Raw genomic sequence first — 14,504 nt, 5'->3', positions numbered from 1 at the left:
AGCTCTGGAAACAACCCTTGCCTTATATCTGTCCTGGGCTACTCCTGCCGTTGTAGGAGTTAATCCACCACTAATCTCCGGTCTCAGGGTTGTCAGCCTCAGTAACTGACTACCGTGGTTGGTTGCTCTGTGGCTTTTAGATCATTTCTACAGTACTCACATTTAGGTCATCAGAGCCACCTAGCGGCACCTCCCTTCCTTGCTGCTTTCAGTTTTTCTGCGTTGAGCTGTGTCATCACTGGCTCTGGTGCATTTGGGCTGCTGGGCCATCCACCTCCCATAGCAGGACATGTGGCTCACCTAGGTGTGGGCTCTGGGGAGGAGGGCTGATTTCAAGAGGAGGTTGAGTGAGAGAAGACAGGTTCTTTTTTTTTTTTTTTAAGCAAACGTTTTAAAAATTTATAAAAACACTATAATGCCATTACTATTATTACAAATTGTTTAGAAAATAGTTGTGTTTGCAAGGAGGGATAGGGAACGTATATAATTCTGTCTCTCCAGTAGTAGCTATTTTTACCTTTGTGAAATTCCTCATAGTCTTTGCCTCAATTGTACAAATTTTTATATGATGTATCTAGAATTTTTTCTGCCTTTAACCTCCTAATGTATCCTGAACACCTTTCTGTTTTGCTGCCAGTCATCATAATTATCATTTTAAATGATGCATCACCGTCAGTTAAATGGATGGACTGGAGTTTAATTGACTGCCCCTTCCTTATGTGAGCTGTGCGAGGCAGCCATGGCGCCTGCAAAGGAGGCAGAATGCACATGAGGACAGGGAGAGGAGAGGGGGCAAAGAGGCTCCCATGGCCAGCTGTACCTCACAGTTATTCTTTCCATTCTACCTGCTCTGTGGGGGCATCCCTGCAGCTGGCTTCCAGTCTGCACCCTCTTGGTGGATGGGTACGAAGGACAGGTGCCCTCTTACTACACTCTCATCCTGTGCCAGGCGCTGTGCGTAGTGTATTCTCTCAAGCAATCCTGCCAGTCAGAGCTTCTCCTCACTTTACACACACAGGCACTGGAGGAGGTGAGGACAAGAAGGAACATCTTCACCCAGAGCCTTGAGGGCCACGGGGCAGTAGGGCCTCAGCTCATTCTATCTGGCCCAGTCTCTGTGTCCACTTGACTTAACCATGTGGCCATGTTAATTCCATCTTGAAGGCAGGGAGAGGTCATGGGCAGCCCCACTCCCCCTTATGGCACTCTGATGTCCCCAGTCACGGCTCTGGGTCTCTCTCCACAGCCTTACGACAGTCTGCCTACCTCACAGACCTGCTTCTTCCAGCTGAGGCTGCCCCCGTACTCCAGCCAGCTGGTCATGGCCGAGCGCCTGCGCTATGCCATCAACAACTGCCGCTCAATCGACATGGACAACTACATGCTCTCGAGAAACGTGGACAACGCCGAGGGCTCCGACACTGACTACTGACCGTGCGGGTGCTCTCACCCTCCCTTCTCTCCCTCAATAATGCTCACTTCTGATTTGATGTTGATATACTTTTATGGTAACTACATAGATGTTATAGGAACATAAACCAACATTATAAACAATGGCCACATTTAGTTACTCTAAATGTAACAAAGAAATTAGATGTTTTTATTTTTCTGTGATTGTACAAAAACAACAAAAATGAAGTGCTCTCAGTCAGGTTTTTCCCTCCATATTTTTGGTCACTTTTGATAAGTTTGCATGAAACCACTTTGGTGCATTTTTAGTTGGGAATGGTACATTTTTGTAAATCCACCCAGTGAACATGAAATTGTACATTGTGTATAATTGTTCATTAGAAAGGACAGTTTTACATGAATATGCATATATTTATTTTGTTTTAATTTGAATTGCCTGTTCAGGGTTCCTTATGCAGAGAAATAAAGCAGATTCAGGAATTGGAGCGTGGCTCTTGGTATTGCTTCCTGCGGAGCTTCTGACCAGGGGTTACCATCGAGGCAGACATTAGCCCAGAACAGAATGAGCTTCCAGGCTGGTCTTGCTCTGATGGCTTTTTGACCCATTCAGAAACATTTCTTTACATTGAGGGTGGGCTTCACTTGGAAATAACGTATCAGGGAACCGTGTGGTTCTAGGAGACCCCTCTGGGTTGGAAGTCCCTATTTTCCATTGTTCTTCTGTCATCCTGGGTCTCTCTGACTTTGTTCCCTCAGCTGCTCCGCCCCTCTCAGTACCACCCGTCCTTCTCTGGACAGCCCCAGCTACCTAATGTGGAGGATGACTCTACCAGACAAGGAGGAAGAGGACCACAGTAATGCCATCTGGCCCTTCCTATGAAGAACCTACAAAGACAAAATGAGCACGTGATGGAATTAAAGAACAGGGCAGTTTACAACATGTCTCAGTGGGGAGGGCAGCCAAGTGGAAGGTGTTACAGAAAGGCCAGCTACTGCTAGCAGGCACTTAGCATGTATCAATGAGTGAATGAGTGAGTGAATGTGTGAATTAGCATGAGAACTGATGAGTGGCTTTCATATCCTTGAATGATAGAATTGTGCAGAGGTCTGGGGAAGGGGTTACATTCTTGGTGCTCAAACTCAGCCAGCCCCTGCGGGCCCTGAGTGCTGTGTGTGTGTTCAGCAGCGTCAGGGTGAGCCTGTGTTTCTGGGGGAAAGGGCCATCTTGAGAGCAGCTGGGAGGGCTCTGGCTTCTTGGAGTGTGTGCAGGAAGAGGGGAAGGCCTGTGGACAGCTTGCCTCCCTCACCTACAGCAAGTTCATGCCACAGGCTGCTTCCACTGTACTTCGCGGACAGGGTCTTTGCCGACAGCCTGCTCAAATGAGGTGCCAGACAGACAGCCCTCTGCAGGCAGTTATTTTCCACAAGGAAGATAGGTGTATGTCTTCAAAGAGAAATTAAAAGAAAAATAAGGTTTTGCCAGCTAAGATAATGTGGTAAATGGATCTTTCTTAGTGAGAATACCTAATAATATTTAGAATGATGACATCTTTGTTTTATTGAAAAAAGGCTTCAACTGGAATTGGGTCTCAGGGAGAGACTACAGCTTTGGGGGGAACCCCAGGAGTTCTGGGTAAAGATGAGGCTTTAATACCGATCTAAGAGCGCAGTCAGTAGCATCGTTGAAGGGCTTTGGGCTTGAAGCCCTCCTCCTCAGGGTGGGAAGGCCCTGCCTGGGCCTCTGGACCAGGAGAGAATTTAAGAAAAGAAAGGCTCACGCCTGTAATCCCAGCACTTTGGGAGGCCGAGGCGGGTGGATCACAAGGTCAGGAGATCGAGACCATCCTAGCTAACATGGTGCAACCCCGTCTCTACTAAAAATAAAAAAAATTAGCTGGGCATGGTTGCGGGCACCTGTAGTCCCAGCTACTCGGGAGGCTGAGGCAGGAGAATGGCATGAACCCGAGAGGCAGAGCTTGCAGTGAGCCAAGATCGCGCCACTGCACTCCAGCCTGGGCGACAGAGTGAGAGAAAAAAAAAAAAAAAAGCGTCTGTGCTGCCAAGATCCTGGACGAATCCAGGAGAGGCCTCTTAGGGTCTTCTGAGCCGCTTCCTGCGTCCCTCTTGCTGAGCTGGGCTGAGGACATGCAGAGCAAAGGATACCTCTGCGGTCTCTAAATTCAAAATAATGCCTCACCCTGTGCTGCTGCCACGGTTTGCTCTGGACTCGGGGGCAGGAGGACCCCCAGAAGGCTGGCACTCATGGTTGCAGGTCCTGGGCTCAGGGCTAACAGACAGCAGCTCAGGTTTGACCCTGTGAGGGGAATCTGCACAGTGCCATGGTTTTATAACACACACTGTTTCGTTGCCAGAAACAGTGTTATTTCCTCATTGTCTTGACTATTTTTTCATTTTTGCAGAGACAGGGTCTCACTATGTTGCCCAGGCTAGTCTGGAACTCCTGGCCTCAAGCAGTCCTTCCACCTTGATCTCCCAAAGTGCTGGGATTACACACGTGAGCCACTGCGCCTGGCCTCTCTTGACTTTTTGAAAACTCTGGAAAAGGGGGAAGCACAAGTCCCTGATCTGAGGAGCTGAAGTGGGCCTGGTGCAGGTGCTTCCCTTGGTTTACTTTCAGCTCTTAGAGAGTCTTAGGCAGTTGTTTGCCGGCCTCATTCACTTAACAGATACTTGCAGTTTTTATGACCCTTAAGCAGCCTCAAGTAAACGTTGACCATCAGTTTTTAAAATTTAAGATTTCTCCAGACATCCTTCAAAGTATGGCTTTGTTCTGGGCCTCCTAGCTTTGTGGCCTTTGCCTAGGACTTCTGGCCGGATGAAGCCCACATCTTGTGAGCTCGGTTTTTAGCCAAAAGCAGATCTTGGGCATTGAATCCTAGAGCTGGAGGGAAAGTCTCTAAGGGATCAGATGATCTCTGCCTTTATAAACCAAGAATCCAAGGTCAGGAGAGGGAAAGCTGGATCATAGGTGTGCCCCGACTAGAACTGGGAGCCTCTGCTTCCTGTCAGCGTGCCATGGTAGAGCCGGGGGGGCTCAGTCACTTCCCCTCCGAACACTCATCCTGTGCAGAAACAGGCCAGTGTGTCTCTGTAAGACAAGCCTCAGAGCACCACCTCCTGCCAGCAGCCTGCTGCCTCCTGGGGGGGATCTGGAACCCTGACCTAAGAGCCTGTGGCCCCGGTCTCTCTGCCGGCACTGGGGCTCCTGTGCAGACCAGTGCAACGTGGTGACAGGTCAGCCTTCAGCCAGGGAGCAGTGTCCTGCCCCAGTGGTGAGGTTCTGTTCTCTCCCACCACCTTCACCTGCAAGTGACCATTCGCTGCCTTGGCCAAACCTTAGAAAGAGTTAGCATTCCAGGAGTTGAGGGATGTCTATGATCTAATAGATGCTGTGAGGGCATAGATAATCCCAAACCATTTCTGGGTGGCTCGGGAATACAATCAGGCTCCCATCAGCCCTGGCTCACCCCTTCCCTGGATACGCCTTGGGCTTCTTGACCTTTGCCTTTGCTGTGCCATGCCTGCCAATGGGAATATTCTCCTTAACGGTTGGAACCTGTGGCCCAGCTCAAAAGCTCTGTCTGCCACAAAGGGTGCCTGGCTTACCCACAGATAGACCTGGCTTGCTTCTTCCCAGTGCCTGGGATTTGTGTGTTGTGCCAGGCACTCAGCTTTTCTAGCCCCCCAGGGATATGAGGATACCTCCCCCTATCCCCCAGTCCCAAGAGGGTATTGGTCCCATTTTACAAATAAAGAAACGGAGGCTCAGAGAGGTCATATCTCGTCAAAAGCTATGAATGGCAAAGCTTGGAGATCACTCAAGAACACCCCCTCAACCTCAGCTGCATGTCTTCTAACTAGGGCTGAGTCCCTCCAGGTAGGGCCTGGCCCAGCCCGTGGCCAATACCCAGTAAATGCTTGTGAAATGAATTAGTTGGTGGATTAATTAAGCCTGCAGGGCTCTTTGTTATATGCTAACCTAAGTTTGAAAGGATTTTTCTTTTGTTTTTTACTTTTTTTTTTTTTTTTTGAGACGGAGTCTTGCTCAGCTGCGCAGGCTGTGCAGTGAGTGCAGTGGCCCGATCTCGGCTCACTGCAACCACTGTCTCCCGGGTTCAAGCGATTCTCCCATCTCAGCCTCCCAAGTAGCTGGGATTACAGGCACCCGCCATCATGCCCAGCTAATTTTTGTATTTTAGAAGAGAGTTTTTCACCATGTTGATCAGGCCGGTCTTGAACTCCTGACCTCAGGTGATCCGCCCGCCTTGGCCTCCCAAAGTGCTAGGATTACAGGCGTGAGCCACTGCACCCGGCTGTTTTTTACCTTTTAATTTAGTGGGGAAGGGGCACGGAGATTCCATGCCCTCCCTGGACACACCACCCTCCAGGAACCTCCATGCATGTAGCTATCTGGAAGCTCCAAAAGTGGTTTTGTAGACTAAGTGAGGTATTGCGCTCTGTTAAGTGTTTTGCTCATGCCTGGTGGTGAACAGTGTCTGTTAGAAGGCAGAGTGGAGAGCCATGTGTCTCCATCAGTGCCCACCTTCTGGGGGCACCTAAAATGACCCTTCACTTCAGAACCCAAAGCTCCTCTGGCTAAGGTGGGGGCCAATTTGGGTCCCTAGAAACAGCACTGGACACAGCTGCCAGCACTGCTTGAGTTCTGTGATCACTATGTCTTGGGATGCAGGGGAGTTAGTAGGCATTGGAGGGTTAACTGGGAACTTAACCCTTACTACAAAAGAGCTTCCATGGGAAAGGGGGGTCATCGGGGAATGCAGGTTACCCCATTCTAGCTCAACCTATAGTGACCTCTGCTTTACATAATCACAGTCCTTAAAAGAACCCCAAAAGCAAGGTTCCCTTGTTATCCTTAGTACTCAGATAAGAAAACTGAGGTTTGGAGAGGGCCAATCTGTCCTTGGTCACAGAGCTAGAAAGTGAGGGAATTGGGATGGAAACCCAGATCCATTAGATCCTGAAGCCAGGATCCTGTTGTTCTCCAGGCTAAGCCACCAATTTAGGACAAATAGAACATACTAGAAATTGGGGCTTTTTGGAGAAGATGAAAACAAAGGCCTGGGGTTTAAGTGGCTCTGTTGTAGACAAACATTCAACCCCCTGGAAGCCTGAGCTTTCTTTCAACAGTGTTCAGAGTAATGGGAGAAAAATTCGTTCCCAACAAGGCCTCTCCAGAGTGCAAAGCAATGGTGGGCAAACTGAGAAATCACCAAAAAGCAGCCTGCGTCTCACAGGCTAGTAGCAGGGTCCTGCCACTCCACTGCAGCTGGTGGTGTGACAGAGCTGGCTCTCCTGACTAAGGGATTAGAAGGGATTATGCTGGGCCAGGGCTTACTGTGGCTACCCTGTTTCTGGAGTAAGCACTGCCCCAGCCCGGAGCCCTTTGGCAGTCCCCAGAAGGGCTGGTGTGGGACAGGGTGCTGCTTGCCTGTCCACATGTTCTGCCTGGAACAAAATCCAGGGCCGCTGGGACTTCACCTATCATCTGTGCATGGCGCCCTGGTTCCTTCTGGGGGTAGGTTGAGCTGAGGGGGAACCTTCATCTCTCATTTCTTCCTCACATTAATTTGTCCATCCACTGCTACCCCCATCCCTTACCATAACCAAACAAAGCAGGTGCAGATGCTTGAATTAACAAGAACGAAGTCTAGTAATAAAAAGCAAATTTATCACCCAAAACTAGTAAAGGGGGAAGTAGCCAGATTGCTATTTAAAGTAACTGCTTCAATTTTTAGAGGGGAAAGCAATTTTTAGGGTTTTTAAAAGGGAAGACTTGATAAGGAAGGCATGCAAGAAATGGGCTGAGTATGATGTCTGTGTGTTTTGTTCTGGTGGCTATCTTGGGCTTCAGTCCACCTGGACCTCGGATTGACATTATTTTAACAATGGTCTCGTTGTTAATTAGCCATTTTGAAGTAATTTTTGGAGGTTTGCAGCTGGGTCTCCAGGCTTGGTCTGTCTCAAGATTAGCCCCTGAAACTTCTAAGACATCACACAATTAAATAGTAGCATACAGTTAGATAAATGAAAAGGGAGCATATCTGGTGAGAAAGGGGAGGGACGTGGAGTCTATTTTAAGGCTAAGGAGAAAGGATTTTGAGTTTCCTCAAGGTTATATCTTGAAACTCAAGAGAATGGGAAAAAAGTTTAAAATGCATGTTGAAGTTAAGCTGCGGGCTGCATTGCTTCTCTGATACCTGCTACTCAGCTTCCTTCCTCATTCACTCTGCTCCAGCCACTCTGATCTCCTTGCACATGAGCCATGCCTGTAGTCCGCGGCCTCTGCACTGACTGTTCCTCTGCCAGGAGGATCTATGCCCCCTGCCTCACTTCATGCCTCAGATGTCATCTTCTCAGTGAGGCTTACATTGGTCAACCCTTTCTCAGAGGCTTCACCCCCCAATCTCTTGCCAGCAATCCCTAATAGCCCTTGTTACAGCCTGCACTTTTTTCCAAATACTTTCTACCTTTTTTTTTTTTTTTTGAGACAAGAGTCTCTCTGTCGCCCAGGCTGGAGTGCAGTGGCACGATCTTGGCTCACTGCAAGCTCCGCCTCCCAGGTTCACGCCATTCTCCTGCCTCAGCCTCCTGAGTAGCTGGGACTACAGGTGCCCTCCACCACGCCCGGCTAATTTTTTGTATTTTTTTTTTTAGTACAGACGGGGTTTCACCGTGTTAGCCAGGATGGTCTCGATCTCCTGACCTCGTGATTCGCCCATCTTGGCCTCCTAAAGTGCTGGGATTACAGGCATTGAGCCACCGCACCTGGCCCTTCTACCCTCTTATATACCAGTTACCTGTTGTCTCTTCCCCCACTAGAAGGTAAGCTTCATGAGAACAGAATTTGTCTTTTTCCTTGCTGTTTCCCTATTTGAGCAATGAATTAAGGAACCTGTGAGTAGGGATCAAGCTCCTCTTTCACACAGAAGAAACACCTGGCCTGGGAGGGGTAAAGGGCTTTGTCGCAGCTGGCGCTGGGTGGAGCCGGAGTGTGAACAGCGCCCATCACAGTGCTCCTCGCCTCTTCCACCCACCCAGAATTCTCCCCAGTGACCCAGGACCAGGCGGCTGCCGGGGGGCCGAGAGCCTTCATTAAATGTGACACATCAGTGACTACAGCCCTGAAATTCAAATTGGAAGCCCAGGCTTGTGCTCATGTCCAGCAAATCCAACAGGTGAAAAATCTAGCTTGTCAGCTTATAATGGTTCCATTATCAAAAGCTTAGCCAGGGCTGCTGGTTTTGTTTTTGTTTCGTTTGAGGCTTTTTTTTCTTCCAAATCATTTCTTTTTCCCTTATGATATGAGAACAGTAGAAAATATGGGTAACTATGCAGTTTATGTAAGCATTCAACAATTGGGAGCGAATTTTCTACAATCGCGAGTGCGGTCACTCCGGGAACGCATCCGCCCCAGGAAAGGTGGGCGGGCAGACGCGCGTGCGGGCAAAACCGCAAGGAGGAGCGGCTCGGTGGCTCCTTCTGCCCGTGCGCCCCTGCTTCCCCTCCTCCTGCTTCACCGAGATCACTACCGGGGCCCCTGGAGGCGGCGGTCCCCAGGACACTCCGGGAGCCGGCGGGGTCTCGCTGGGTCGCTCCGCCCGGAGGCTCCCCAGACCCCTGCGCGCGGCAGCCCTGGCCCCCGTCACCCCCGCGCGCAAGTCGGCGAACTCCGAGTGGTCAGGTCCTCCCCACCGAGGTGATTTCGGTCCAACGGCGATCGGAGTCCCCGAGGACGGTGCAGGCGCCTCCCGCCTCCGTGGGGAGCGCACAGCAGAAAGCCTGGGGCGGAAGCAAGAGGGGAAAGGCGGTGGTGTTGAGTGAGAACCAGCCGAGTGTTTTCCAAATATCCATTTAATCTTGCGTTTATCCTATGTATAAAATCGTAACGTGAGGTAGGCTTTCTTATCCCCACTGTGCAGACGGGGAAAATGAGGCTCAGAATATGCGGTGGTGGTCTGAAGGTGGAAGAGCTGGGTTCGAAGCCAGGACGGTCTGCGGCTGCGCTCCTTCCCCGGGGGCAGCGGCGGGGCGGCGTCTAGCGCTGCAGCAGCTTGCCGAGGGCCGCGGCGGGCGCGCGCGGGCGCGGGGGCTGGTCGGGCAGCATGGCGGCGCTGTGCTCTGCCCGCAGGGCCAGGCGCGGGCACGCGGCGCGCAGGCGGCGCAGGCCGGCCGCGCTCACGTTGCGGCAGAAGTCCACGTGCAATGTCTGCAGCGCGCGCCCGTCCGCCGCCACGGCGGCCAGCGTGCGGTTGGTGACGCGCGCGCAGTTCTCCAAGCGCAGTGCGCGCAGGCGTGGGCAGCAGCGCAGCAGGCGCGCCAGGCAGTCGTCGGTAACGTGGCCACAGCCCGACAGCGTGACGGACGCCAGGTTGGGGCACCTGTGAGGAGAGTGCGGTGACCCGGGGCTCACTGGCCTGTTAAAGCTACCCAACCGCCCCATGGGACCGAGTGGACTCATTTACCGAGGAGGACTCGGGCCCTGCGAGGTGAAGACACTTGGCTGCGATGACACTGCAGGGTTCCAAGTCGGCTTTCTGGCCGGCCCATTTTCCCTCCTCTTTCTGCCCCTGCACCCCACCGTACCTTCATCTGCGTGGGTTCTTGGCTCGTAGCCTTGGGAGCCCCTAGTGGGAAGCCCCGACCCCGGCCCAGCAGAGTCCTGGGGCGGCTGTGGACAGAGGGAATGCCAGTTCCAGGAGCCACAACCCTTGACTCTTTGTTTCGCTCTGGATGTGCTGCCTTGCAGGGGAGCGGTGCGTGGCGATTGCTCCAGTCTAGCTTCAAGCTGAGGCCCCTGAATGTCCCGGCGGGACGTGAGTGGGAAGAGGGATTTGTTTCCTTGGAGGTGGCCTAGTGACAGGCCCATCCCAACCCTCAAGGCGGTGGGGGCACGCGTTAGCATTGAGTCCGGGTTCAGCTTAGTAGACTAGAGCTGTTCCTGCATCCCCTGGGCCACCAGCCGAAAAGGGCAGGGTTCGGAGGCAGCTAGAGGCAAGCCCTGAGCAGGTACAGTCACGGACACCCACCCAGGTCACTTGCCCAGAAAGCTTGGGGGACCCTCTGCTGCAGCCTCACCAGCCCCTCCCAGCAAAAAAAAGATCTTGAGCCAAGTTAGACTTGGTTTATCGCCGTGTCAGTCACTCACAGAGCCTTCATTTACTCTGCGTGGGGGGAATAATGTCTACCACTGGGGTTGTGAGGGGCCTGCAACGGGGCCTTCCACAAGCAGTCCTAACCCGCTTTCCCTGGAAACAAACGGGACCAGCCTGCTTCCAGTCCAGAAGGACCGACTAATGGGCCGGGGCCTTGGCTCCCCGCAGCCAGAGGGAGCTAGAGTCTGGGCTGGGGAAGCGTTTCCCTTTCCCTGCCAGCCTCCCCCGCAGCTCCGTGACTGCCCCTGGCTGGGCCAGCTCGGCTCCTTTGTGCCTGGGGAGGGAAGTAAGGAACTAAAATATGCTGGGTGCAGCCAGGTGTCACACCGAGCCCGGGTCTCCTTCAGGTTCATGTGCCTTCATTAGTCACCCCGTCAACCTCTGCACCCCCAGTTTTGTACATGAAGAAACTGGCTCCGGGAGCTCAAGTGACTGGCTGGTGACTTATTTGCTGTCAGACCCAGGACAGATGTCTGAACCTTGCTGGGCGTCACTTCCTCATTTGTCAAGTGGGAGGAATTGTTACCTTCAAGGTGGTTATAAGGATTAGGTGTTTAAGCCTCAAAGGTGTTGGGTGATCTTTTCCTCTAAGAATCTTTGGAATAATTCTGATACAGGGAAAAAACAAAGAGCGGACTGTCCCCCTGCCCAGCCATCCTCAGCCATTCCTCCCGACCTGAGCTGAGTGCCAGAAGAACCAGATTCAGTAGACGTTCATCAGTACCTACTATGTGCCAGGTGCCACTGTGTCATTTAATCCTCTTACCCTGTCGGATAAGAAAAATTTAGCACATTTTATAGAAGAAGAAATGAGGTTGCAAGAGTTTTTGAGCTGGGGTCACATGGTTGGACGAGCTGAGCGGCTCAGCAGAGTGCTGACAGCAAAGCCGTTTGCTCTTTATGTGACAGCAGGGCCCCTTGCTTGATCAGTACAGTGGCCTGGGAGGTCCACTTCACACCTTGCAGGTTTGGGGCATTAAGCTCTGTTCTCTTACAGTAAGAATGGAACAACTTCAGGACATGTTGTGCCATTCGCCTCCCCCCAACCTCCACCCATATCACTCTAGTCTAATTCCTGGGCTTTGTTAAGCCCATCAAAATAGCCTTGTCCAGTTGGGGCCCAGCCCCAAGTCCATCTTCTGTTTTCTTCCTACCAGCTCAAAAGAAAGGTGGGGTCACTACGCTGTTTCCTTCCACTCCTGTCGTGCTGCCAGCAAATAGCAGCTATGAACTTGGGTGGCAGTAAACTGGCTGAGTCTAGTTTTCCATGAACAGCCAGGGCCAGTTTGTTATATGATCAAGGGGGTGTTTTTCCTCAAAGGCAGCACGGGACTGGCAGAAGCTCAGTGAGAGGCTGGTTGAATAGCTCTGTGTTCTTGCCTGGGCCGCTCTGCCCATGAGGCTGGGACCATGGAGGGAGACTGGCCTGGTGGTTCAGTGTCTATATCTGTGTCTGGGGTGGGGGTTAGCAGATAAACACAAGATGTATTTGGGACATAATTACACTAAAATATTATTCACTGTTTATCTGAAATTCATATTTAACTGGGCAGCCTATATATTTGCTAAAATCTGGCAACCCTAGACTGGGCAAATCATACCACCTCGTGGAGCATCAGTTTGCTAATTTGAAAAATTAGGCTAAGCCACCCTCCTTAGGAATACTGTGTAAATCAGTAATTCATCTACTCCTGGAGTTTGGTTTGGCTCAGCTGACCTGAGCACCCTGGCTTCTCCACCTCTGGCTCCCCACCCTCTCTTTCCTCCGCAGTTTCCCAGGCCTTGAGGGCTGCTTGCTAGGCCTAATGGAGGGGTGAGCTGATTGCTGCATCTGGAAGCCTTTTCCCAGAGCCTGACCTTGAAAATCCAGGCCCAGCTGGACCCACCCGGCACTTAATGACTACCAGTACGGAGGCCCCACTTCTTGGTGTTTGCATGAAGCAGCCCAGGACCTGTGAGGCTAAGAGGAGGATTAGCAATTGTTTCCCTCATGATTTGTCTCCTGGGGACCCTGCTTTGGGCGGTCTGGATGTCTGCCTTGGGCCTAGTTTGAGGCGCCCCGAAGGTGGAGCCATCTTGGTCTCGTAATTTGCTCTTCCCTGCCCCCCAAGAGGGAAGCCAGAGCTAGCGGGGCCAGCACTGCTCAGGAGGCAAGGTGGCCTACCTGTCGCACACCCGGAGGAGGAAATCATTGACCAGGCTCTCGTGCCGGCTGCAGATGCTTCTCTGGAAGGCACTCTTGAGCCAGTCCTCAATGCTGCACACCTGCACGCGGCTGGAGTGCCAGCAGATGGAGAGGCTGCGGAGTGCCGGGCCCAGGAGGAAGTTGTCCTTCTGGAGTTCAGTGAGGGAACGGAAGTGCAGCAGGGACCAGAGTGCGGGGTCCTCAAACACGTCGTGGAGCTGGGAGCAGGTCCTGGCAAGGCTCTTCCTGCTGTCCTTGTCTAGGAAGGAGAAGAGGTGCAGCAGGCACTCCCGGTTGAGCTGGGTTATGTGCATGGTGAGCAGTGGCCACATGTGAGTGCAGCTGCAGCCGGGGGACGGCTGACCTGCCTCCTCTCCTCCTCCCCGACTCTGGGCCGGTGGACATATATGGTTGAGGAATGGTGTTTATTTTTGGCTAACAACTGGTGCTGAAGCTCTGCGGAGGGGTGAGGGAAGAAAAGCCAGGACCCAGACACATGTGCGGCAGTCTGTGGTTCGGCTTATGTTCAGAGGGATTGGAGGTCCTGGCAGAAAAGGAGCCTATTGAAGTTACTTTCCTTAAAAGGGATTTTTTTTCCCTTTAGCTGACAATGGTGTTTAGCAGTGAGCACTTTTGGCTTTTCCCAAGGCGTTTTCATTGGCGGTGGTGGCGGCCAGGCCAGCTCTGTCTGGCTTTGCAGTCTGTACTTACGGGGAAGGAGTGTAATTGTAAATGTTAACTGTTTTGATTTTCTAGTACATCAGTGTGAATCTTTTGCTCCACCCTTACTAGGAAGAAACCTGTTGCGTGTGGAGAGCTAAGGGTGACAGTTGTGAGTTGTGAGCAGAGTCCATGGCTGCTGCCTCATTCCTGTTATTTTTGTGCCATAGAGTAATTGTCTCCAGGCTAGGCTGGTTGGCCTTCAAGCCCTGCTGCCTGCCACTAGGCAGGGGGATTTTCCTGGGCCTCCCCAACAGCTAGATTTTTACCCTGAGTTGTTTCATAAAAGATTTTACTGAAGTAGCTGCTTTCCAAAGTTGTGTGTCTGTGTTTTATGTTTTATTGGTGCTTTGTTGTTGTTGTTGTTTTTGTAGTTTTGGTCAAGCAGTACTGTCTGTGTTTTAAATTTAAATTTACTTGGCTTTACATTTTCTCACTGATAAGGCCTTGTACTATGTATAACCTGTATTTCCCAAAATGTCAGGATGGATGAGGTAGCTCTTAATGTGAAACTGCTTGAAACAATTTTAAGTTCAGTATTTTAGTCCGTCTTTGCCTTTAAGTTGACCACACACCATCCACTCTATGAGTGCCCTCCGTTCCCTCTTGGAGAAGCCAGTGGGCCACCCCTGCCCTCTCTGACTCAACTCTAGACAAGGTGCCTGGAGGTACTATCCGTGAAGCTCCCCCTTCCTGAGTACCCGAGGCTTCACGATATGGCAGACCCGTTTCCTCATGCTGCTTCACTCCCAAACCCAGGACGCAACCTTAACTCTCCTGCTTTGAATCCCAGTCGTTGTTTTTTGGTTTGCTTGGGGGATGCTGATACGGTGCAGCTGTATAGGCCATGTTCTGCCTAGGCAATAGTGAGAAGAGAATGGTTTTTCCTCTGCCAGCCCAGGGACCACCACCTCAGTGGTTACTTCTGTTTGTTCTCCCATTTGGAATAAGAGGGAATGGGAATCCTTGTGTTTTCCCATAGACACAAATGAAGC

At 51.6% G+C, this 14,504-nt stretch overlaps 2 protein-coding genes and 1 long non-coding RNA gene across 34 annotated transcripts in view; 2 read left to right on the top strand and 1 right to left on the bottom strand.

The window, feature by feature from the left end:
- HERC1 (HECT and RLD domain containing E3 ubiquitin protein ligase family member 1) overlaps positions 1-1,895 on the top strand; it is a 285,017-nt gene extending 283,122 nt beyond the window's left edge. For all 29 annotated transcript variants that reach the window (XR_010151727.1, XM_054667631.2, XM_054667632.1 and 26 more), the window contains one exon: positions 1,247-1,895. Coding sequence is in view for 28 of the 29 variants with exons in the window: in XM_054667631.2 (XP_054523606.1) it covers positions 1,247-1,432 (186 nt within the window). In the remaining variant the exon portion in view is untranslated. The remainder of the gene's footprint in view (positions 1-1,246) is intronic.
- A 5,205-nt stretch (positions 1,896-7,100) lies between these two features.
- Positions 7,101-13,199, bottom strand: FBXL22 (F-box and leucine rich repeat protein 22). 2 transcript variants are annotated; one of them, XM_016928346.4, is made up of 2 exons: positions 12,769-13,199; positions 7,101-9,231 (listed from the first exon to the last, which is right to left on the bottom strand). In XM_016928346.4, the coding sequence occupies exons 1-2, from the start codon at positions 13,119-13,121 to the stop codon at positions 8,841-8,843; spliced, it is 744 nt and encodes a 247-aa protein (XP_016783835.1). In that variant the 5' UTR covers positions 13,122-13,199; the 3' UTR covers positions 7,101-8,840. The 2 variants fall into 2 exon arrangements, with proteins under 2 accessions (XP_016783835.1, XP_054523636.1); XM_054667661.2 differs by lacking the exon at positions 7,101-9,231 and adding an exon at positions 9,286-9,830.
- LOC104002339 (uncharacterized) overlaps positions 9,640-14,504 on the top strand; it is a 94,631-nt gene continuing 89,766 nt past the window's right edge. For all 3 annotated transcript variants that reach the window (XR_001710004.3, XR_001710003.4, XR_001710002.3), the window contains exon 1: positions 9,640-9,938. This is a non-coding gene — a long non-coding RNA (uncharacterized LOC104002339). The remainder of the gene's footprint in view (positions 9,939-14,504) is intronic.

This window comes from Pan troglodytes, chromosome 16 (genome assembly GCF_028858775.2).
Source record: "Pan troglodytes isolate AG18354 chromosome 16, NHGRI_mPanTro3-v2.0_pri, whole genome shotgun sequence".
NCBI lineage: Eukaryota > Metazoa > Chordata > Mammalia > Primates > Hominidae > Pan > Pan troglodytes.
This window is presented reverse-complemented; position numbering and strand designations above follow the sequence as displayed.

Bases quoted from the DNA above. Each gene is read 5' to 3' on its own strand.
- FBXL22 (XM_016928346.4), bottom strand. From the start codon at position 13,121: ATGTGGCCACTGCTCACCATGCACATAACCCAGCTCAACCGGGAGTGC. The intron at 9,232-12,768 runs GTAGGCCACCTT...CTTCCGCCCCAG, and splicing joins CTCCTCCGGGTGTGCGACAG to GCTTTCTGCTGTGCGCTCCC.